The 25,539-nt window shown below is 45.1% G+C and overlaps 1 protein-coding gene across 14 annotated transcripts in view; it reads right to left on the bottom strand.

Annotated features, from left to right (window-relative positions):
• The window catches only part of MSI2 (musashi RNA binding protein 2), a 255,942-nt gene that overhangs the window by 165,296 nt on the left and 65,107 nt on the right, over positions 1-25,539 (bottom strand). For all 14 annotated transcript variants that reach the window (XM_055794703.1, XM_055794706.1, XM_055794709.1 and 11 more), the window contains one exon: positions 2,882-2,974. In XM_055794703.1, the coding sequence (XP_055650678.1) occupies positions 2,882-2,974 (93 nt within the window). The remainder of the gene's footprint in view (positions 1-2,881; positions 2,975-25,539) is intronic.

Here is a 25,539-nt window from a genome sequence, read left to right on the forward strand (position 1 = left end):
CACTGTTCTGTTAAGCCTTTTGACTTCATTCAGGTAATTTTTCCCAGTCTTCCTCCACAGCTTACAGCAGCTAGGGATGCTCACCTTCACAAAATGAAAGCTGGGACTCCTAAAGATCCCGGGCTTTACAGAAGGAAAAAATAATCACTACCAGAAATTTCACAATCAAAGTCTCAGGAGTTTGCATTCCCACGTGCTCCAACAGGCAGGCATTTTCACTGGTGAAGTCAGGAAGAGGGTTTATTAAAGCAGTCTTCTTTTTTTTATTGGAGAAAAAGGCTCTGGCATTTACTTTTCAAAAAGCTGCAGTTTCAAATTCAACACGTTATGCCCTCTCCTGCCAGCTTCAGTTAAATGAGAGAGTCCACCTGGCCCCAAAGCTCATAGCTGTTCTAACCGCGTTGTGTACTTTGAGAGCTACCTCCAGTTACCAAAACAACCTCCCCTGGTTGCAAAGCTCTTCTCTGCAGCAAGTACAAACAGGATTTCAAGAATCACAGCAGTAGGTAAGCAATTTTTTCCACACCAATAAATAAGCTCAGCGTTTCAAAGAGCAAGTCACCTGAGATGCTCTTATCAAATATGGGTGGCTCCTCTGTCCACTAATTATGTAATGCAGTTTTGTTTATTTATTTTAAGAAAGCACTAAGCAAATGCAAACCTTGGCAATTGATCACGATGCACTGTTTGCACTGTAATGGCCTGGCTGGAGAGCAAGGCTTGTGTGCTAAGCAGCGCACAGCCGTATCCCCAGTCCCTGCCGCGAGGAGCTTGCAATCCAGGCAACCAAGTCAAGGAAAGGTGGGGAAGCGGAACGGGGAAGGAAGCAGCTCCTACAGGGTCCCACAGGGCCAGTCCTGGGCCATTATACCAGAATGCAGCATCCCACCCACTGCAGCATATTAATGAGTCCTCTAATTTAGTTGGAACACAAGTCCCCCATTTCCTAGGGTCATTAACTAGCTCTGCATCTTCTCACAACCAGAGCCCTGGGGAGAATCACCTCAAACCACACCACAAACCAAACCGTCCCAGCTGACAAACAGCAAAGCGCAGCAGAGAGAACTTGTACGCCTGCACACAAGGTCAAGTCCCGGTGATACAGCCCAGAAGCGCCTCCTCCAAAACACCGACTTCAAGCTCACCTTCCTTTGCACAAGCTAGGGGAGGGGAGCCTGAACCAGGGATGCAACTGCAGAAGGTCACCTGGTATCACAGGGACCAAGGCCCATAAGCCCGAGTCCTGCCGGAGCAGACCATGCAGCCCCAATAGGACAAACCCCAGTTCTACTGCCAGAGGAATTGGCTCCAGCCTCCATCGCAACTTCTGTAATTATCTTCAGCGCCTTCATTTTTTAGTCTTCAAATCAAGACGCTTGAAAAAAATATTTGGTTTTCCAAAAGCATTGCCTTTGGAAAGCCAGACCTCTTCTAAGCTATCTAAGAAAGGGAGAGCACAAAAGCAGAACTGAAGCGTCCTGAATCACTAGTCACTACTGAAAAAACACAGCCTAGCTGTCTGCATTCTCAGGGACTGTAAAATTGCAAGCATGAAACTACCAGATGGTGAAATTAAAAAGACTGTATTAAGACAGCATCCAGACAATATGCAAAGCACTTATATTGAAACTATTATTAACTTCAAAAATACAGGTTAGAGGAGTTCTGCAATCAGCAGTAACTACAGAAGAAACATCCAAAAGCTCATGTAATCCTTTAATAAAAGACTCAGCAGGCTGTAAACATCCTGTCGGAATCGAAGATTATTATTGAAAATAAAATGAATGGTTTGCAAAACAGCTATCAATCCAGCACGCAAACAATTTATAAACTCCCCTCCTCAGCCCTCAGCAAACTTACTGCCTGCCCAAGACTTTCCAGGGCAGATAAAAGAAATGTAAACTAACTGCAGGGAATGGGAGCTGCTTCACTTTGTGATACCCCGCTGTGTCCTCATGCAATCCTACATCTAAATCATCAACTGCTGCACTCCAAAAGACAGGAATCGAGCTGTACGGAGCCGTGTGGACAGCAGGGCGGACGCGAGTCTCCATGGAAGGTGGTACCCCAAACCACTCTCAAAGCAGACAGCTCTGCAAGCACTTCACTGTGTCGGACTCCTGAGCAAGCTTTCAGAAGGCTTGGGGATCCAGGAAGCTCCATGGAAGTCAGTGGCACTAAGCTCCAGCCAGAGCCTAGACTGGGGGGTTTGAGCCATTCCGTCACAGAAAAGACTATTCTGGCAAGGTTCAGGTTTCCTTCTGTGCATAAACTTATTTAATTTTTGGTTTTGGGGTTGAGTTTTTTTTAACTGATGTCAGGATTCCACATCTATTTCCACATGATCCTGCATAATGATTTTTAATAAAAAATTAAATGGAGATTCTAGTGACTTCCGTATTACTCTTGCTATTCACGTGGTTCCTTCAGGCAGTTTCACAACTTAACAAGCTCTCTCAAGTACATCTATCTTGCTCCTTTTGCTACTGGAATCGGAGGGAAACAGAAGGCTGATTTTATGGAGAAGACAACTGTGTAATCATTCAGCTAAGGGTCAGATCCTTCCTGAACATACAAAAAAATCACCTCCCCAATGATTCTTTTTTCTTTAATGAATGTAAACAGTGTTGGCAGTGTTATACACATGCACATGTAACAAACAGAAAAGGAATTCCAGAAGCAATTCCAGAGACTTCAATAAATTACACTGAAAGGCAAAAATGTGGCCCTCCTTTGAGCACAGGCCTCATTGCACTTTGGTTTTTCAAAACACACTTTACAAAGAAAGGGGGAGTGGGGGGGGGGGGGGGGGGGGGGGAGGGGGGGGGGCGGCGTTGGGGAGAATTCAAAATATGTAGTGCTCACTTGGGCAGGAACTTACCTTGCCAAACTGTTCAAAGTATTGCTTTACGTCTTCCACTACTGTATTAGCCGATAATCCACCTACAAATATTTTCTTTGTTCTTGTGACCATCTGTAAGAAATTACAAGACAAGCATACGGTTTAACCAGTTTATTTCAAACAATACAGGGAAAAAAGAAATATTCTACACATGCCATCCTTAACCCAGTTAATGAGAATATTTCTTTACAAAGCAATTCAGATTCTATTTGATTAGATGCTTCTTTTTTTCTTTTTCTTATTTTGTTTTTATTTGAGAAATGGCTGAGTAAAGGCACTCAATAACAGCTCTAGCCCCTGGGTATTTTTTTTTAATAAATGAATTTTTATTGTGCTTCTCAATGCAAATATAAGTGAAAAAGGAGTCCAAGTGTTATATCTTCATAGCTACCATCTCAAAATAAGATGTGCCATTCCTGCCCCCCTCCCCTACTTTTTTCCTAAAGACAGAGTGCATGCTCTTTCACAGACAATAGGTACTTAGATCAAATTAAATCCCCCCACCATGCAGGGGGATTGGAACTAGACGATCTTTAAGGTCCCTTCCAACTCAAACCATTCTATGATTCTCTGAAATCGAAGAAACGTATTAAGTTTCCATCGGTCAGTTTAAAATGAACTTGCACAGTTATTTTAAAAATCATCAAATGACGGAAGACAGCAAGAGATATCCATGCAGTCCTCTACCTGTCACAAACTGCATGTCAGCTGAAATGGCCCATGGTATCACCGTCCATCAGGGCTGGATCAGGCCCTTCAGAAACCCCACTGTGTTCCCCAAGACCCCAGCTGAGCACCCAGCTCTTCCTGCTGACCCACACGCGCCAGAGTTCGGTCCATACAAGGTGAAGGGGGGGATGATGCTGAACTCGCTACAGAGAAGGTGCTATCAGATAACCCATCATCCATAACCTGTAACCCCTCAAGATGGGCAGGATCCAGCCAGGGATCCAAACCCCAGTGGTGGCAGGGGATACTGGTGTCTTTGGTGGGCTGCTACTTGACCCTTGTGGGCTACCTTAAATCAGGGCAGATCCAGGACAATGCTGTCAGCGTGCTCTGAAGAGGTGGGCAGCATCCCCGTATGCTTGGATGGAGGGGAAACGGCCCAGCTTACAGCAGGCAGCGACCTTACACCTGGAGATAACTCACTAGCAGCCTACCCCACCGCATGGAGATGTTTTGAAGTCAATATTGCACATTAACTCAAGAAACCAACAAACATGTCCACAAGAAATTCATGCACTAGAACAAATTTGTTTTGTATGACAGAAACTGGCTGAAGCAGCCAACTTAAAGACTGAAGAGAAAATACGCCCCGTAGCTCCAGAACCAGGACTCGCTCAGGCTAAGTACCGGCCAGCAAATCCTGAAGCACACACGGAACTGCTGAACCACAGCAAACACTGCTGTTGCACGAGCAGAAACAACTGCTGCGGCTGCTCGCTGCACAGCTTGGATCTTTCTCACCATTTTATTTTTTCACTGAAGACAAGATGCATTTTACGACAGCTACTGAAGGGTGCACGGTGCATCCCAGCACCTCCTCCGCACCGAGGCGCTGGGGGGCTGCCCCAAGGGTCACCGTGGCTCTGTGGCAGTGCAGCCACCCCAGCACGGCAGGGGCTCCCACGCGGCCCTGCCCCTGTGCCACGAGACCCCATCCCACGCACCGGAGCCACCGAGAGCGACGGTGCTGCCAGCCCAGCTGGGCTGTGCCAGGCGAGCAGGGCCACAGTGACACGCCGTGCTGTGCGGCAGTGGGCAAAGCCTTCACGGAACCCTGGCAGCGAGCAAAAGCCTTGGAGTAGCCCCAAATTCTCCCAGCGCAGAACAAATTAAACAATCGCTCCTGTCTCCAGTGCCATTCAAATTAACCAGAGTAGATGTTTCCCTCAATCGGCCCCTAACCACTGCTTTTCAGACCTTCGCTTTTTTTTTTTTTTTTTTTTTTTTTTTTAAAACTTGGGAAGAAAAGAGAGTGGGGGGAAAAACAGTGTAAAAATTCAATTATTTTTCCCTGGCTGCAATCTAGGACTCCGAAATTGAAGCCCAAGCATATATTTTTCCTGTAGAAAATTGTCCATTTACAAATAAAGAATTGGCTAAAGCCGACTTGTAACTAAAGGATTTTGCAGGGCTGTCAAGACCCCTCTGCCTGCCAGCATCTGATTTAAGATCAGGCCAAGCTTCTGTTGTCATACAAAAGAGGGAGGAAAGCAATTACTCTAAAGCAGTATTTGAAATTATCATCATTTTTATATTTGACCAAGAAAGAAAGAAGAGCTACTTCTTTTAGAAGCAAGATTGAAGGTTAAAGGAAAAAAAAAAGAAGGACTACTTTGTTTCAATAGCTTCAGTCAAAGAAAATATTGGTAATGACAAGCAAATTCACATTTTAATGCCTAGAGACGTGCTGCGAGCTGGGAAATGGTTTCAGAAATCAGCTCTTTGGTACCAAAGTGAAGCACAAAATTAAGTCTGCCTTTGCAATCTACATTCTCCTGAAGAGACGGTTCAATTGCTTTGTTATACATATTCCCCCTCAGCAACAGAAGTAACGTGTAGCCTTAGCAATTCCTGCTATCCTGATGTGCCTCAACAGATTCCATTGCCTTCCTTTTCACCAGGTGGCACGAGGGTACCGACATGCCCCAGACCCACCATTGGCTCCACCAGGCGTCCCCTTCTCCAGTCACCTCACCACCATCGACCACCAGCAGCCTCGGCACCGCAGGACATGTGCCAGGCTGGGAATTGCTTTTTTCCCTGTAAAGGTCCAGGCAAGCGCAGTGGAGAGGGCGGAGGAGCTCACTCACTGCGGTGCCATGACAACTTCTCCACGGAAGGCCAGGAGGCCAGCACCATGCTCCGCTTGGATTTAGCCCAGGGCACCCAGGAGAGCCCCAGCGGGCAAGAAGAGTTGCTGTTAGTGCTGGAAGCATCCATTTGTCTCTCAAATGTTAATGCCAGGTAAAGTGCTCTGTGCAGCTGACTTGTCTGTGCTGGTGCAGCCGTGCCATCTTTCAATTATTAGGTAAACAGCAGCAGGACTCGGACCAACTGGAAACAAAGCCTCCAACTCTTGCTCTAACCTGCAAATCGTCCCTCGTCAGCTAACAGGACGAATTACATGGCAAGGCTTCATTGGGGTGAGAAACCGGCTGAGCACTGTGGTCCTGCCGTGCACAGGGGCTGCCGGGCGGCCACGAGCCCAGCCAAGCATCGCACCGCAGACCCAGAGAAAGCCTGTCAGCCCAACAGCCACGGGTTTGCAACGAGGTTAGCCCCACATGACGAAGCACTCAAAAGACATTAAAATATAAATAAAAGTAATCACTAACTCAGGGATTTTACTACACCAGGGACACCTTTTCTGTGTAGGGGTCAGCACTGAATCACCAATAAAAAAGATTATTTAAAGCACATTGAATTGCCAGGACCAGGCACATTCACACACGAGTACTGAGAAAATTGACGTTACCTGAGAAGTCCCAAAATTTCTCCTTGCTAATGGCAGTGAGGGCACAGGAGGAGACTGTCCCTTACTTCTCACCAAGCACCTCAGCAGATGCGGGGCACCTGCACAAACAGCTCCCGATTCATCCCAGAGTGAATGACGTCCCTTACTATCCCATAACGGTATTCTCCACTATCACCTCCCCAGATCTGTGCTTGTTCCAGGGAGGAAAAAACAAAGGGTAAAAAAGAGTATTTAATGAAGACACATAGTGCTGTTTTAGTAAATCCTAAAGGTGGCAAATAATCAGAGTCACAGGGAACTGAGCCAAATGAAGAGCTTCTCTTTTAAAAATGTTTTTTAAAATCAAAATTTCTCACACGGCTCTGTAAATAAATCAGCATATCTTTAACAACAACCACAAAAAGATCTACTATTTCATAAAAGCTTTAATGGATATAACTAAGAGAAATATTAATTATAAAAAAATAATTGTTTATTATAACAAAAAAGCCCAAAAACTCTTGAGTCCCCAGCCTGAAGTCCCTCCAATGAAATCACTGAGGATCTTCATCTTTCCCTGTAAGTAAATTTAGAATCTGTTTTCTGGAGGCTGCTTACAATGGGGGCACTCCTGCAACATGGAGTCACCTGCAGTGATTTGGGGTCTGGTCCCTCAGACAGCAGCTCCATCTGCTCTTTGCCTACGGTGGGAACGGCAGCGTTTTGGGTACTAGGAAGTGATTTGTGTGAATCAATCACAAACCCATGTTTTATGAATGAGTCCAAGTGGTCTAGGTCACTTGGAAACCACAATACTTCCAGCTTCATGTCTTTGTTTCTAATTTGCAGTATAATACATCTATCATGCACTATTGCAGGACTCTGCAAAAAGCAGATATTACGTATTTTTGGAGCTTTCGTATACTGAAGGTGTCTCTCTCGCTGCAGAAAGAATCAACAGGGGAGAGTTAGATCTAACACTGGTTATAGTCCGTTAATTGTAAGTACCAGCAGAATTGCTTTATTTGTATACTGTGTTAGTGTTGCAGTTAATCAAAACACATGTGACTACTACTGTGGAGAGTCATTCAAGGTTACAGTCTCTTTATTGGCTTGGCTTTTGAAAAATACATTTGCCTTTGTGTTCTGAAACTGAGCAAACACTTCAGGTGGTGCAGAAGCAGGAAAAAACCACCCTGCTTTAGCAAGAGTTCCAATTTTATGCCATTTTTGCAAGGTTAAGGTTGTAATTAGATCGCTTTGGGGCATACCGGGTAAATCTCCTCCAAACAACAGGCTGAAGATGCAGTCACTGGAAACAAAAATCCTGCCCCACTCAAACACATCAATACACTACTTGAGTTAAACCCAACTGACTCAGGTAAAATGAAGGAACTGCAGTTTTGCAGCTAAAACCTCCAGTTCATTGTCTGTTAATATCCTTACATACTCATGTACCAACTCCGTTCTTTGTTTTCTTGGTGTTTTTTCTTTCCCAATTGAAAATGTCTTATCATGGCTATTAAAAAATGAATAAAGGGGATTTTAAGGTCATGAAATATTTTGCAGAATTCCCAGAATTTCAAAATCTCAAAACAACAAGTATGCACTACTCTCTTCAGATGAGCCAAGGCCCAGGGGTAATGGGTTCAAGTGTCATTTCAATGCTGTTCTTTGCACAGCCTTCTTTTGCCGCCCCCCCCCCCCCCCCCCCCCCCCCAGTTTAGTGAAGAGATCCCGTCTTAGGAGGCACAGATGATGAGGTTGGAAAGGATGAGTGCTTACACCCAGCTAGCACAGAGAGGACACTGAACATGTCACTGGCAGGTCTCATTGCAAAAGTGAAATGCACGTGCTTTGAAACTGGGTCATCCAAAGGTGCAGGCGCAGTTAAAAATGACCTGGGCAAATGTAGACGGCAGCAGGTCAGAAATACTGGCATATTCTGCATGCCATCACATCTTCGCTTGAAACAGGACTACTTTCTAAATGAGTACCCACTCACTAAAAGCAAGGGGCAGAGACAGGCGCTGAAGCAAACCAACACACACAGGGCTCAAAGAACACTCTGGAAACCGGTGCATGAACTCAGCTCTGGTGCACACCTATGTGGAATTCATTAAGGCTTTGCATCCTCAACCTCTCAACATGGTGGAAGTGGACTAGAGTACTAATAGTGAAACTGCATCACAAATTGCTGAAATTAGCATTAATTTCAGATTAATTATGCATATATAACTGTTTTCCAGAGCACCTTCCTCTCTCTTGTACGATAGCATGTATGAGTGGGTGCATGTGTATTGCAGCTTGCTCACCTAATCTGTAATTTGACATTTCACCATTTCTAATGTATCCGCCTTCTAAATAGGTTTATAATTGGAAAAATCATCTTTGGTATATATGCTGAACTGCATTTTATACCCCATTGTGTTCTACATTCAAACTACAGCATTACCTCTAATTAAAAACAACAATAACTCATGTAATAGGGGAAGCGATCTTGTTAACTAAATTGCTAGGCTTCTTTGGCAAAGCACAAACCATAAGCAAGAATTCTCCAGGTTTTTTTTTTTTGCCTCCGGGATCCTCACAGCAAGTTCCAAAAAGCTATTAAAAAACAAACTGAAACATGATACAAAGCCCACGACGAAAAAGGCAGCATTTGTTGAAAGCTGCCAACCTTTCTGTAAGGTTTCTATAAGCAAGGGAACACTCCAGGAACCAGCCCCTTCCCCGGCGTTACCGTACGGCTGACAAACGATGGACAGCACTGCGTACTATCAGCTAGCACATACTAGACACAAGCTCCGCAACAGCAAGAGGAACTCAACCCTGTGCAGAGGCAGCATGGCTTTACATGCACATACAACATGCTTAAGTACTCAAAATAGGATTTCAGCGAGACTTAAACAGTGCAAATACCTTGTGCCTGACCCTCGTGTAGGCTAATGTCATCCTCTGAGAACCAGCTCAAGCTATAGAAAGGTATGCAGGAATGAAAGAGCTCTTTAATCCAAACAAGCAGCACAGATTCTCAGCGGGGTAAATCAGTTCCCTTGATTTCTGTGGAAAATACAGATGGGTTGTATTCTCCCAAACCATTCATAAACAAAACTGTTAACCTAGTCCCTGCTGTATTCCTAGTTCTGGCTGGCTTCGGTTTTGCTGTTAACTTTGGGAGGGTTGTTTTTTGGCTAGTGTTTTATTTTTCTCCCTCGATGACTATGGTATCAGCAGGAGGCAGAACACACAAAGTGATTTTTATATGACAGATTGAATTGGCAGCAACCGTCAGCGCCAGGCTTGGCGTTTCACGAGCAGATCTGGCCTGGGCCCAGCAAAGCCCTTCCTGGTCATCTTCCTGATTACAACCAAATTTAACTCTCTCGTTTGCCTCCCCTGGGAGCACCCACCCCTTATTCACTCACAGGTACAGTTAAGCAACAGCAGCCCATCACAGGCCACGGGCATGTCCCCAGAAGAAAGGTTTGCTGTCCGGGCAGGAGCATCCCATGCCCTCCCCTAAGCCCCCTACAAACCACCCCCTGCTCTCCAGGCACAGCAATGCCTTTACGTGTACCACCACAAAGAGCTCCCTTCATGGCAGATCAAATCTCCTGGAAATTAGCCCCAGCTGTGAGAGCTCAGCATTTTCTTGAGCAAAATCTGGCTTCAAGCTTCATATCAAAAGACACAGTAAAGTTCGCCAGAGCCAGACTTCACACCCTCCAGAGAACAGGAATAGATCACAGCCCCTCAGCCTTGCTATAACCAGTTATATCATGTCCCTTGGGGCTGCTCCCTTCCACTGCGCTCTAGTTAACTCTTTTATGGGTTACAGAAGCAAGATACAGAGGCAGGAAGAGGGGAGCAGAAAGAAAATCTTTTTAAATCCCCCTGGTTGCTTTAGCTTCTCATGCACGCTATGGTAAGGAAAGTAACTCTAAATTTTCGCTGAGTGCAGACAACTTACCTAATATGCCTGCCTGATTACTGTTCAGCAGTGCTTAAAAACTGCATTAATAAGTTTAAATGAAGATAATTATTTTTAAATGAATACATCTCAGGACCACAAATGGAGATCACTGTCCAATGTGACTATGTACTAGGGGTGGGATTTTTTGCAATACCCATGTAATGTAGGGACAAAGGTCCCAGTGGGAAGCAATTAAGACTCTGGTCCTAAATCTACAGGCTACTGGCAAACCTTCACCTTGCACAGGCAAAAAGAAAAAGAGGGAGAGGGAGAGACAGCATTCCACCCAGGGACCTCACGATCAAAGACACTGCAGCAATATCCGATGGAAACACAGCATTAACTGACCATTACCACATTCATCAATTCCTCTTCATATTATACTGTCTTCTGGAAAAAAACATCATGTGCCATATCCAAAATACAACCAAAAAAATTGTGTCCCCCAGCTGGACATACAGTTGTGAAAGGACATGCTTACAAGGGCATGTTCAAGGTCGATTTGGAGTCAGGCTCTACAGGAGAAGCAGGGTGGGCTAAAGTGGGTCAAAGCGGGAAACCAAGCTAAGCAGCTTCCCAAAAACATACCCAAGTCCTTGCTTTTTAATCTGGAACAATACAAGGCAGCAACGGGCTGTGCCTGCCTTCCCAAAGCGGGGGGGGGGCTGTGCAGCAAGGCAGAGCCTGCACGGAGGCTGCACACAGCAGCCGGTGGCACTTCCTGCTGCCGCAGCGCGGGCTGCCTCGCCGGGACAGGCTGTGCTCCTGCCCATCTGCTGAAGGCAGAGATCTGTGTGGAGCTTCCACAACTCAGGGCAGCTGAGGGCCTGCCCCAGAGGACAACCGATCACAAAAGCCAACAGCTTCAGAAGCTGTGTGCCTGGAGCTGGATGCCAAAATCCGTACTGAAGAACTTAAGTGGTCTTATTTTTCCAGGTCCTACAGGTCCCATTGACTCAAAAACCTCATCCAAAACTCCTCACAATCTTTTTGTGATTTGAATCATATCAACCCAATTAAAATCTATAAATCCGTTAGAGCAAGAGCAGCAGGCTAAATTAACTACCTTTGGTTATTGCCATGTTTCACACAGCTGCAGTTGCCAGCTCGCCACTGCTGCAGGCACACGGGCAGGTCTGCCACGGGCAGGCCTTGACCATCAAATGGCTCATGGAAGCCCAGGCAAAGCCGTGTTCAACCAAGAGTTGCTGTCTACTGAGCAGATGGGCTGCCCAAGCCCGTGAAGTCACGGTGCCACGTGACGGCTGTCAGCTAGGAGCCAAAATGCAGATCCTGCACAGGCCCTCTCCCATTAGCATACAAACGCTCACAGGGCAAAGCATCAAACCACTTGCAGGGGACGTGCCCTCATCTCATGGGCAAAACCTTTTTTTCTTTGGCTGCTCCACGCTCACCTCTGAAGTTAGGAGAGCACGCACCAGCAGTGACACTGTTCAGCCAGCCATACCTTTTAGCATGCAAGCAGCTTGCTCTGTCAATACACCCAAAATCACGTGGTTCTGCAGCCAGGATGGCTTTTATGGTGCTGTCAATGAACCTTTCTTTAAGCATGCACTTACAAAAAGGAGAAGGAAGACATGTATTTGGAGGTTTAACACAGTGTTTAACAAAAATCCAATAGCGCATTCCAATTCAGAGACTAAGAAAAGTACACATTCTGTAAGAGTTTATAAATTCTTCCAGCTCCAAACACTGAGGTCACTCCAAAAAGAAGTTCATTGCCTCTACATTGCAGAAAGCACGATTTAAGTACTTCTAAGTTAGTATCAACTAATTTTTCATGATAACCCTGTCAAATCAGTGATGAGAGCTCTCTGTTAGACTCTAGATAATGTTCTGCTAAAACAAGAAAAATTCACAGGGAGAAAAGAAATGCGTAAAGCAATTTACCTCCCTCCCAACATATTCCAGATGATTTCTCTGAAAAGAACAAATGGAAAAACTTTAACCCTTAGCCTTGATTAATTCATCTACATAATATAGATGCACATGGCAATCAGTTACTGATGAGCAAGTTTTACTTCATCTGCTGAGTCAAGCTAATGTCTATGCAACGCGCTGCCTGATGTTTTCACAAGGGTGATCCCTTCCTCCGATGCAAGACCACTGGAATCTTGCAAAATGTCCAGATTTGCCTATTACTGCTGTTGAAATACTTCCACAATTTTATGAAACAACGCCTTTTCTTTTATCCTCTTCCCCCCTCCACAAATGGATTGGTGAACTGCATGAATTAAGGTACTCCTACCTTCATCTCACTAAAGAAAGATGTTTCCCTTGCCAGGGAGGGAACCCACCAGCCATTATGAAAGCAACATAGTTGTCGCTCTAAAGCGGATCAAATAACCCTTGACTAGGAATAAAAGGGCCCCTGAGGAGCGGCACTGAGAATGAAGAGTGGAAGCAAGACAAGAGAAAACATTCATACTTTTTCCAAAGGAAGGCAGCACCTCGCAGCTACAAGAGCTTGTCTCCCTTGCGTGATGTTTACTCACTTATTGACCACGGGGCAAGTAATTTTAGTCTCCATAGGGCCGATGTATCAAAGAGTCTTGGGAGAAACTCAGCTGGAGACTGCAGGGCTCAGCATTTAAGCATACATTTAAACTTGCAGCATTTGTGGAAGCCTCATTAGGTTGAGTACGTTGCACAATCGAGTGCTGTGTGCCTTGATTTCCACGAAAAGAACAAAACAAAACAAAAAAAAATTCCCTACAGCTCAACAGAGCCTGTGAGGCTTCACTCATTAAATGTCTAAGCCGCTGAAAGTCTGATTTGAAGATGCTGGAACAGTGAGTGCGAGACATTGTTACTGACATTATTGTTATTAAAGGAAGAATAAAAAAATATTGTTCCTAGCTAGGAAGGTCATACCAAACTACCAAGCAAGAGATAAATCAGCCAAGGTCTCAAAAAAAAGACATTATTTCTCCTTTACTCCAACATCTTAATGTGTGTGACTTTTTTTTGTGCTGGAAATATATTTCTATAAATCCTCCTCTACAGAAAGCTTTGCTTTCAGAAGGGGAAAAGTAGCAGATAAAATACTACCCATCAAAATGAACTCAAGTCCCTAGTAACATAACTAAATGTGTAATGTTACAGATGTTTTATAGCCAGGATGTCGGATCCATTTAGATCATTTTTACAAACACGGCAAGAAATATTTCCCCAGCGCTAGAAACCATGCTAACAGGTCTTGGACCAATTGTTTATCCAAACAAAGACGCCGTCTGGGAACAACAATAACTACCGACCAAAACTTGGAGGGCTCATTTCTCAGCTGTGTACCATCAAAACTGAGAGCCAGGAAAGGATGCCAGGCCGAAAGAGGAGCTAGCATTAAGACACAGGGGCAGGAAAGGGGGTAAAAGTGTGAGAAAAAGTGGCACAGGAGTAGGAGAGGATTACCAGACCAAATAAAAGCAGTAAGGACCAAGGGCAATTGCTGCGCCCCTGAGAGCTCAGGAAAAAGAGCACACATCTGCCGTGAGTCGCTCCCCGCCTCCGCTCGCAGCACAGAGCTCTTTCCTTTTCCAGGCTCCCCAGAGCACCACCGAGCAACCGCTCCTAGTGTCAGAAGACCAAATAGATGGCAACCACCATGCTTTCAGAGTGCTCCTCTTCCAGGGCCGGTGGTTACCAGCTCCCCGTGCAGCAGGGCCAGCAGCCCGAGCTACCCTGCAGTAAGAGCAAGGCTCCAGCTCTTGCAGGACCGGTCAGACACACTTTGTTCCTAAGACCACCCCACAACACTCCTCTAACATGTTCGGGTGCCAACCACGCCTCATCTAGTAGCACACACAGTATCACCAGCGTGCTTAAACAGCCTCGTCTGGCACCAGCACTAACTCTGCCTGCGAAGGGCTTTCATTGCCGTAGATTCAGTGGCTCCGGCTGCTCCCCCTCGGCGGGACCCAGACCTCCTCTGCACAGGACAGACCCCACAGCCAGCACACCCCACAGCCTCTGCTAAACTAGATGCAAAAGCAGTCCTTTTCCAGGGGTAAATAAGTAGATCCAACTCCAGCTGCTGCCAAAAAAAGCCAAAGAAAAATGAGGGACAGCTTGACCCACCTCAAACTTTATGTAGTCATTGTTGTACAATGGCAGCAGAATCAAAGGGGCTCCTTTATCCGCAGCACGTTGAACCCTCGAGCTAACGTACTTCTGTTCAGCAGAGTACCGAAACCAGTGACCCACTGCCCTTCTGCCACCCCCACTACAGCAAACAGACCACGGGCTTCTACTCGTGTAAGTCCTGCTGAGACCAAGGCGTGCAGGCACACCGTGAAACCACCGCGTGCAGCACAGCCCGACACGGCGCCAGCACCGGCACCAGAGCAAGGGCGGGCTTCGGCACAGCTGAGAGGGCTCGCACCACAGAGCTGCCCCTTGCCGAACACAAACCCATCATCCACCTCCAATGCACGCCTGGGTACGCAAATGGAAATCATTAGTGCGCTGCGTTAATAGCTATTCCATTACATGCACACATGGCGGCGGCGCACACACTGCCTGCCCGGGCTGAAGGCACGCTTTGACTGACGTATAGTTTTACTTTCTAAACCCATTAGCAAGTGGTACCCAACACTGAAAGATTTATTACCCAGAATGATAACTGCCTCATGCTGCTTTGTTTGTTAATTGTGACTAGCTTTGCCTTCAGAAGGGTAGGAGCCTAATAAATCAGTTATCTCCAGGAAGAATTTACTTAAAGCTGTTAACATTGTAAACCCAAGTACTTGGCAAGAGATTCTGTGAAAACGGATGTGTTTATACATTGGCATTTGTATGACAGAACACACAGCGTGACTCAGCACCCAGGCTTTTAACAAGACCATCTCTAAGACCTTGATGGGTTTCAGGCAGGCTTTTGTTCACCAGAACAGGCCAACTCTCACGCTCCCTTCTCACCTCCCACGTTGGGCCACGCACCGCCGGGCTTGGGCTTGCAGCACACCAACTCCCCACAGCAGCTCAGGGGACTTACAAAAGCAGGAGAGAGCTAAACCTGTCCCAACTTCAGGCACATGTAACTAAGCTCAGGCTCACCCTCAGCCCTCCAGCAGACATGGTGAGGCATGCTGCCAAGCTCTGTGCTGCTAACCGGGTTAACCACGGCACAACTGGTCCTCAGGATGGCCCCATCACAGCTCCCTGTCCAAAGTGAGGATCTGGGGTGAAGAAATGCATGGCATGGAAGTGGAGGCTCCAGGACAGGGGGCAGAGTGCCAGCAAACCACACCAGAGCTCACAAAGACTCCCTGCTCCCCCTGGGCCAAGCGTGCAAAATGATTCGAACATCTCCAGCTCTGAGCCTGCCCGACTCCAGGGGGTCTCACTTCAGAGACATGTTCGCCCACTCGCCGGTAAGATTGGCACGAATTAACTCCCTGCAAATCATGACATCAAAACCACAGGTATTTTTGCACTGCACCGCGCTCTGTTCTCAAACGCAAGGCTCCCCTTGTTCCAGCACTCACAAAATTTGGCACAGATAGTGGATTAAAAGAGAACTGTTGTCATGTTGACAGTCCTGTCATTTCTTTTTCTCCCTAGGGCTGCAAGACCTGCAGAGCTCAAAGAAATCACTGAATTGTGGCAGTTCAGTCACTAGCTTATCCCTCTACCTTCTGGAGGAGAAGAAGAGGTGCTGCTGGTTCCTTCCTTCCCCACCACAGCTCAGAAGCGCAGTGCTGCACAGGTGCCTTACTGGCTTCCAGAGCAACACATGCTACCACAAAGGGCCTCTTCCCTACCCCATCTGTAACACCAACAGGTCTTTAATAATAATGATGTTACTGAAAATAAGTATTTGGCTGGAAATACACTCCTTCCCTGTCTTCCCCAGTGCAAGAACTCTGCCAGTATCATAGATTATCACAGCTCAATACACTTACAGACTTGAAAGTACCTAGATCATTACAACACTGCCAAAAATCTCACATAAAAAGGCCAAGTCACCAAGATGACTGGATTTCCAGGTCTGGCAGGACATGAAAAGCTGGGACAACTTCCATGAACAGCCACTTGTGTAGTTTGACTCAGCCAAATCTGAATGCCATTAACATCTGCCTCCTGCCTGATACATGGGGATTGAGCTGAAGACCTCCGGACTGCGCTCCTGCCACGTAAGCTTCAACTCTCTCGCAGGAGGAGAGATATTCAGAGGATACAGCACAGGGAGGAAAGCAGCAACACCCTTTGCCAGCAGGTCACCTGTCAAGTGGCAGATGTGCTGTTGACACTGGAGATCCTCAGCTTGAATTTCCAATCTGCACACAAACTGACCGCCACTGCCCGGCTATCTGCAGGCTGGTGGAAGATTTCATTCCTCCCAGGGAATCACAAGGTCTGTAACGACACTGGGAATTTTAACGTAAGGCTAGAAGCCCTGTGCCTCAACTTGCATAGCCAGACACAGGGCTAAAGACCGCTCCAGTATTTCTAAGAAATAACCTATGAACAATGCGAGCATCTATAAGCTACACACACGGTGCTGTACATCAAAATAGTTCATACAGGTTAACAACAAAACCTTTCATAGAGTTTTACATGACACCTCTCCAGCCTCATATCTTTAAAGCGGTAGAAAGTATGTAAATGAGCTGTCCAGACCAAATTAACGCATAAAAAGGTTTTCCTCCTTTTACATGAAGGCTAACATCACCAAAATAAGGAGGTCATCACATCTGCGCCCACAGCCACATGAAGACAGCAGTTAAGTCAGGACCAATTCCCTTCTGTCCTCCAAGAGATCTTACAGCCCTAAAGCAACCCCAAGAACTGCACGGCTGCCAGACACCTTTCTTGCCTCTTTTTGATAGGATTTGCTATCCATTTATATGAACTGCAGTCTGCCAGTCTATCCAGCTCCAAAGTTCTGCCCTGAAGGCAAATTCACTGCCAGCTGTGGCAAGGGTTTGATGGATCTTCTCCAGGAAGGAGGGGAGAGGAGAAAATAAAGGGGCTGCAGGTTTGAAAATTTCAGGTTATACATTCAGCTCAAGTTCAGCAATCCTTCATCCATTGTTAAATCACAGACCACATGCTGAGAGTTAAAGACTTATATAGGACTCCAGGGACTAATCGAGGAATGATTTCAGCTTCTAACTGTGCTCTAACCAGGCACTTAGGATGCAAAGCACAAGTTTGTGATACTATTGTACACTGCATCAAAATGACTTTTTGATACATTTTTGCAAATAACTAATAAGGGGTGGGGGGGTGGGGGGGGAGCCACCGCCATCACCCTGACATTTAACATAATTCTTCCCCGCCATCCCCCATCTTTATATTCAAGTTTGTGACAAACAGCCTCTGCCTTCAATTAGGTCTGCTTTATGCATGCATGGAGCCCCCAAAATATGAAAGAGCTTTTATGCAACACCAGATTATCTAATGTGCACATATTTTGCAAAAGAGCACTTTTAAAATACCTAGTCACAGAGAACAGGAGAAAAAAAAAAATGCATTCCATTCAGTAAGGGGGGGGGTGGGGGGGGTGTGTGTGTGCCACATAAAAGCTGCAAAAAAGAAACTGAATGCATTTTTATATTAAGCAATCAAGTGCTGTCACACATTGAAAACACAAAGCACTGGAAGTTTAAGTGGGCATACACTAAGGGCCTTACCATGGGACGCACTTTTTCAGCAATACAGAAAGCACTCCCTTATCAATGTAGCACAGTAAGAAGCAGGATCTCTGCCTATTTAAAAAAAACCCAGAGAAATAACTTCTCTTGACAGCCTGACAGCTGACATTCTTAACTGAAAAAGCTATGTGCCAAGAATTATCAGGCCTGGCTTTTCTCTCCCTGATAGATGACAGAGCAAAAAACAACAACGGCCACACACATCTCATAAATCACAACTTTTATTGAATGCCTCGCCACATAATAGCAACAGTCAAACTGAATAAAGATGCTTTTCAGTGCTCATCTGTAAAATACTGGGGGAGAATAGAGATCATTTCCAGCACTAACAGCCTGTCCCAGATAGAACAGGTATTAATATCAGGTTTGCTATATTTCTTATGGAGTTACCTGAAGAGTTTGGAGGGGGTCTTTTTTCTATCCTTTTTTTTTTTAAAAAAAAAAAAAAAGCATCACAAAAGAAATGAATGCAGAGAAGAAAAACAGAAATGAAGTGCATGAGGGACAGAGATGGAAGGAAAGACCAAAAGCTCTGAACAGGTAAACAGAGGAAGTTCTACTGTTGCCAGTAATGTCTGTACTGAGAAATAAAATCTGGCCTTGAGGATGCAGTCAGTCCACAGAGACACAACCACTTGTTGCAGAAACTGCTACCACGTGCCCGGGTTTTTCTCTCTGAAGCACAAGGAACCTGCCTATTGACTTTTAGGAACTGAAGAGACAGGCGAACAGAGAATATGTGCATGCCAGATTAGCAGAAAGCAAAGGTGGCAGCCCCAATCAAGAAGAATTAGCATGATCTCCCAAGTCAATTAACTGGGAGGAAGACTGAAATGACAGTAGAGTGGGAGTGGGACTGCAGATGAATACTAGATGGACTAGGAAAGGAGAGGGGGAAGCAAAGGATAATTTCCTGGAATAGAAATTTGTATCTGACAGGTCCTGATTTAAGAGAGCAGCCCCCTGACTACAGCACCAGCCTAGAAAAGCAAAGTCCTTCTGACCTGATCTGTCAGTGCACCTCCCCAGGCGGAAAACCCTCCAGAACCAGTGTTGTACCTTATAAAGCATCAACAACAACACATCTCCCGATCCCAAAAGAGAATTTCTGGGCACTCTAGAAGACAAGAAATTTAATTAATGGCTCTTCATAGAAAGATACAGACTACAGCAGGTCAAATTTCCCTCTGGCAAAGCCCTGTGAGCTTGGGGTTGAGTTTTTTGTTTGTTTGGGGTTTTCTTGGTTGGTTGGCTGGTTTTGATGTTTTCTTTTTCCCAAGAAAAAATGCCATTCTTTACAAGAAATTTTGTGGGAAAGGAACAATAAAAGAAAACTCCGTCATGTTTTGAAGAAGGAGGAAGGGAAGAGGTTGACTAAACTTCTGCAACCAGCCGCAGGTTAAAAACATTTCAGCTTTAGGCTCTTCCCTGCAGACGACAGCTGAGCAGCATCTCACCGGGCACCATCTGAGGAAGGACATCTCACCAAACAAGATAAAGGAGACAGTTAAAGCTAACTCCTCTTAAAAAGCAAGGTACATTGTCTACAGTAGCCCTTTACATCACACAAAAAAATAGTTCTAGGTTTAAAGATATGAAATACCGGTGATGGGGGTTTTTATTATGTTTTAGTATCAGCTGTGCAATGTCTGTTCCTGGAGCAGTTCAAGTTTGCTCTTTGATAACAGTCTGACTTTCAAAGTTTCCACATTTGGTGGTGAAAAGTACCTTATCAGAAACCACAAAGACTAACTTTATTACCCAGTGCACTGTCCCTCTAGGGACGTCAACTGTAAAAGCTGGTACATGTATTGACTAGCAGCAAACCCACCCAGCAACTGCTGGCCACAGCAACACTAGCACAGTCGGATCATTCTGGCTATACCTCAGATGATTCGTTACACGCAGCACAAATACCTACTTTGTTCACTTCTCAGTAGTCACTCTAAACATCACCAGGAGAGCTGTGCTCCTGCTTCAGTCTCAGGCGCGGGGAATGACTGCAACATTAGTGTCAGGCTGCATTTCACAAACAGGATGCTACACCCACGAATTCCTACTGCATGCAGAAGATGAAAATGCTTTATGACCCTCTCTCATAAAACACGTACTGTAACTTTTATGGCAAGGGGATTGTGCTTTGCAACTGGGTGAACCAAAGAGTATTTAGATTTGTTGAGTTGCCTCCGACTGCATAAATTCCACAACCGCTGACTGGTTCCATTAAGCTAGTAATAATATTATCTACTTTTATCTGAAATAGTGAAATATCAATACACCTTTCATATAAATAGTTTAGAAGCACTTAACTTTTTTGATTTCAAGAAAATCCTAAAAAAATATTTAAATCTCCCTTGTAATAGAAATTTTCTAATACAATCTTTCCAGAACATAAACCAAAGAATGCAGAGGGGCATCGTATACTAAATCAAATACCAGAACTTCCCTTCACCCAAGCTAATTAGAATTTCATGTGATCCATACCAGTAATAGCACAGAGGATCACAGCTGGTATTTTCAAAGTTGAATAACAAAACAGAAATACAAGGGGATCTTGGTCTGCAAGCCTACTGTGCTACAAGACAAAAATAGACACCCAGCTCCTACTGAAATTCAAGTCAGTGCAAGTTTGACACCTAACTCCTTTGAAATGTTAAACTTGAGCATAATTGCAGAGTGCTTTAACGCACTAGACCAGAGTCTACAACTCCCACCATAACAAGGAGCCTCTGACGACCCATGGCCAGGTTTGTGCAACTAATCCGAGCTCCCAGACTATCCAAGTCTTGTTTCATTCTTGTGTCAGCATTTAAGCGGCTGTACCACGCACAAGTACAAAACAATTTCTAGTAAGTCTAAGTCTGACAGAAAAGTCTGCTCAAGGCTTTGCAGGAGCAACAAGAATCAGCTCAGGCAGAAAATCACTGAGGTTTACCTGGCTTCTCCTTGATAGTAAGCCCACAGCGGCACATCCCTGTGACATTTCAAGGGTCTGGCACGCTTGCTGAAACCTGATGACTTGTATTACAGTACCATGAGATCAATCAGGCTTATAAAGAAGTGACAAGGTTACTTCAACAGGAGGAGGAAATGCAAGGTCAGAGGTGGCCATGACAAAGGACCGGTGCTCGCAGGTCAGCAACGGGACAGATGCTGCACCCTCGGTGCTCAGCCTTCACTCCACCACCAGGCAGGTATCCCTCTGATCTATCACGCACCTGGGGAAGGAATACACCGAGGACCGATGGAAGCTGGCAATGCAGTGTCTGTTACCCACAGCTCACCAGCAGCCACCAGTAGGAGAAATCCTTAAGCTTGACAAAGTCAGCTGTTTTCCAGTGTGCATGAAAATGTTTACAAAGAAAGCAACCACAAACCATTCATCAAGTCCACAGGGTGTGAGGGCATGCAAAAACATGAGCTGAACCTGCAGTACAGCAGATGCAACTTGGATACGAGGGAAAACTTGTTAAATTCTGAGATTACTTGGAGAGACTGGAAGACCACTTCAGGTCTCTCAGATCAAGCCATACAAATACCTATTGGTTTGATGTTGTTATAACTGATCTTACTTTTTCTGTGACTTCCAAAACAGACCTCCAGCACAAAATGAGACAGAAGATCGTTGCGTTCCCCACCAAGGAGACAGCAGCAGGAGCTAAGAGAAGGCTATGCATCCAGTGGGTGCTCTGCAGCTCCAGCCATGGCTTCGGCTCAGGGAAACCTGGTTAGTGCAACGTGGGTCACCTTGGGCTGCACGCCCGCTGCCCTTGCTGGAGCCCCCGCACAGCGCAAGCCCACGGGCAAGCGGGGGCAATCCCTCCCTGAAATACCAAACCTTCCGCAGACACCACTGACCGCTCACCCTTACAGCCTGCAAAGCCCTCTTCACAGGATGGCCCAACACATTATTACAGCTCCTCACCACCTGACTGGTAAAACCTGGCAATAAGCAAACGGCAGACATCTGGCTTCACTCCTCATGGATGTGTCAGGCTTCAACAGGGAGCACAAAGAATGACTTGTTTGGTTTTCTCCTGCACCCCAGCTTGATCTGATGCACATCCATCCCATGGTGACTTCTGCAAACTGCCCAGAGAGTCTTCAACTGGGATGCTGAACCAATTCCGTGTTTTTCAAACCAGAGGCCCCGACCTCAAATTTTATCAAGTGCAAAACCCTTTCTGCATCTGTTTCAAATATTACCTTTTTTGAGAAAACAGACTGAGCATATGTTCCTGAAGCTTTTGCCCACACAGTGGGTGGGTGTTACAATAAACTTCCGTGCAAAATGGCTACCAAATGTGTCTAAATACCCGAGGTGAGGGCTTGCTTGTTTGTTCGTTTTTCTAAGCTCGGGATTAACATAATTAGGCCACTACCAAAGTTAATGAAACAACTTCCAGGCTAAATCTGAGCCCAAATTCCCAAGAAAGCTCATTTTTTCTACATCAGTCCCAAAGTTAGAAAAAGGCACGGCATTCCTCTCCCTGCCTTGTTCCAGCACCCTGCCATTACTGAGGCAGTGCTGCCACAAATACGACGACCACGCTGCACCCCAGCATTCGCTGCTTTTCAACCACACAGCAGAAACAATTCATGAAAGTTATGCTGCATACTGTAGGATTTGCAAAGAGAGAGGTTGTGAGAAGGGCTTTTATTTCTTTCGGAAGAAGTGCAAGAAGGCAAAGGGAGGGGGTGGGGATTTTGTTTCCAATATCCATCTGCTCCTGCTGCTGTTCTGCATGTAAAATCACACTTCTGAATTTGTGACATCCTGCCTGGTTGCTGTGGAAATAGCTATGCCGTCACCAGCAAAGGCCAGTTCCTTCAGTTGGGGAAGGAGCAGCAACAACGACAATGTGTTCACTTAAGTGTTGCTCTTAAACAACCAACCAGTGTAGATAAGGGGGGAAAAAAATCAAGAGAGAAAATGATGACCAAAGCATATCTGCCTCTAAACCAAATGTTTTCTAAGTTTTCCAGAAAAGCATTAGCATTTATTTAATTTCCAGTGCTTTTAGTTTGTTCCATTAAAAACTACAAAATCCACCATTAATGAAAATTCAAAAATGTTTCTGTTCACTAAGCATGTAGCCATAAACGTCAGCATGTATTGTATTATTTCTAATCTGCTTCATGGGAAGGAGACATATATTTGTCTAAAGTGCTGCATCATTCTTTCTATACGAGGGCCCCATTACCAGGCTGTACTTATCTGCAAGTCAAATTATCATGCCACTATTTGAATACGTTTTCAAGCCCCAAAAAACAAGCCAGTAGTTTAGGCTATCCACAGCTAACTCAATCTGACAGCCATAGCACTGATGCCTGCCAGTGCTGATTGACTGGTTGGATATATTTAGGCACAGGAGGGGAGAAAGGGGGGAGTATACTGTTAGTAACCAAAAATAACAAGCACTGATTCAGCTACATCACTCAGAATGGATTCAGCTCTACCATGTACAATCCGGCTAATGGAGAATTTACTACCACAGGGGCAATGCCAAGAGACACACAACACATTCAGAAGAGCAATCAGGGAATCTGCGCTCTGCATTTACAGCGTACACAGCAAAACGGTCATTTCCCTCCTGCATCCAGCTTCTAAAATTGCCTGCATAAAAAAGAAAGTATGAAACTGGAAGGTCAAAATTTCCTTTTCTTAGCAAGGGCCAAATGAATATTGTGTATACAGGTGCGCATATACATAGATACTACATATATCTATTACGTAGCTCGATGCCCCTTCCCCCTCAACTCCCATCCTTGTTCAAAGCCCTTTTGAGAGGGAAAGTGCCACCAGCTTAGGGAAGACTCTCCAGCATTAAAGGACAACATGCAAAGTGTATTTGAAGAGCTGAATTCAGTCTTATCTGCCCTTTTCTCTGAAGTGCTATGCTAAACCTTGGAAAGTGAACTGTATTTACACATGGAAATCAAAAACACACAGACACAAAGTATCCCTGATGCATCTTCAGTTTAAAAAGGGGAGAAAGGGAGCCTGTTTGTTTTATCGAACTTTACAGGCATCCAGAAAGCCACATGAAGCTCTTCTCAGGTCTGCTGCAGGACCCCTGGCGATGCACTCTGGGTTCCCTCACACCAACACAAAGTGGTGGGGAGCTCACAGCAACACCCAAGCAAGGGGGCAGACATAAAACCAGTGCAGAATCCCCTAAAAAAGATATGTTATGTGTGCAAGAGACCACGTCAGTGAGACATTAGTTGCTGTCCTTCCAGGCTTGGTCCCTGAGGCTGACTAGTCTGGTGCTAGAAAGGGCTGCAAAGCAGAGTATCAAGCACTGAAGGATTTGCATTTGCTGCTAATGAGGTCCAAAAGTCAACAGACAGCTTTAAGGTACAGACAAGCAAGCTGAAAAGCTTTTAAAAGCTGTGAGAGATTATATGACTACCTGCCCCAGCACATCGGGGAGGTCCACAGGAGTTGAGCTCTGAATACCCAAGATTCTGGTTAAGTACCCTACCGCCAATATACTGCATCTTTTCCAGAATGAAAGATGGACGAGGAAAACATAAATCCAACACCTTCTCCATGTAACACGAAAAGTGTGCCTTTCTCGATCCATAAAACACAGGCCAGCTCTTTGTGTTTTTCAGAACAGTGATGCAGCCTTGAAATTTTTAAGGGTTTGTTTAAGGGAAGAGAACCTTTAAATGTAAGTGGAATCAGGCACCAGGACCTTAATTTATCAATTAGACGCCATCTGTGGATTGTGTTCCTTGAAATAATTGTTGAATTTGACAATGCACTGCTGCTTTACAAAGTTTCTGCCAGCCTTGCTACCATTTAATTAAATTTCTGCACTTAACTTTGATTGCACTGAAAGCACTGCTGGTTTCTGCCGATTGAGTCCCTTAGCCACCTGCTGTGTTAGAACTAACCATGTTTCCACAGTTATATCAAAAATTATGGTTTTTATTTTTAGTCTTTGTCTTTTTCAGTCTTCACCTAAAGAAGAAATAATAATAATAAAACCCTCAATGATTATACAGTGTCCTAAAGCCATAATACCCAATATGTAAAGCAGCAGCAACTTTCATGTCTCCTAACAAAAGCTAGATGCTTCCCTTTTTGTTTTCCACCACGAAACAAGTGTCAGGGCATGATGGCTTAATGTGCTACGCTTTGCTTAAACAAAACGAGCTTCCTGTGCCTCCTCATTATATTTGTATACATCTCTTGTATTTATATCCAGAGATAAAGGCAAACATACTTGTAATTTACATACATAAATATTGCACACACAAATAAAGATCAAGCTGTCATTCTCTCTAACCCACAGCACAGTTTGGGAAATAGAACTTCAATAATGTCAAATTAGCAGAATGAAGAGCCCTAAAAGCCTACAAATACCATCAAGCATACGACTTGCTGCTGTGAGTAACCCCAGCATAAAAAGGAGCCAGGCTGTCAGATCTACCCTCGCTGAGTAGTAAGTACCTCACCCAACACGGAGGACCAGAGCTCCTAAAGCAATCACAGCTCAGCTCATCA

Source organism: Falco peregrinus, chromosome 2, assembly GCF_023634155.1.
Source record: "Falco peregrinus isolate bFalPer1 chromosome 2, bFalPer1.pri, whole genome shotgun sequence".
NCBI classification, from domain to species: domain Eukaryota; kingdom Metazoa; phylum Chordata; class Aves; order Falconiformes; family Falconidae; genus Falco; species Falco peregrinus.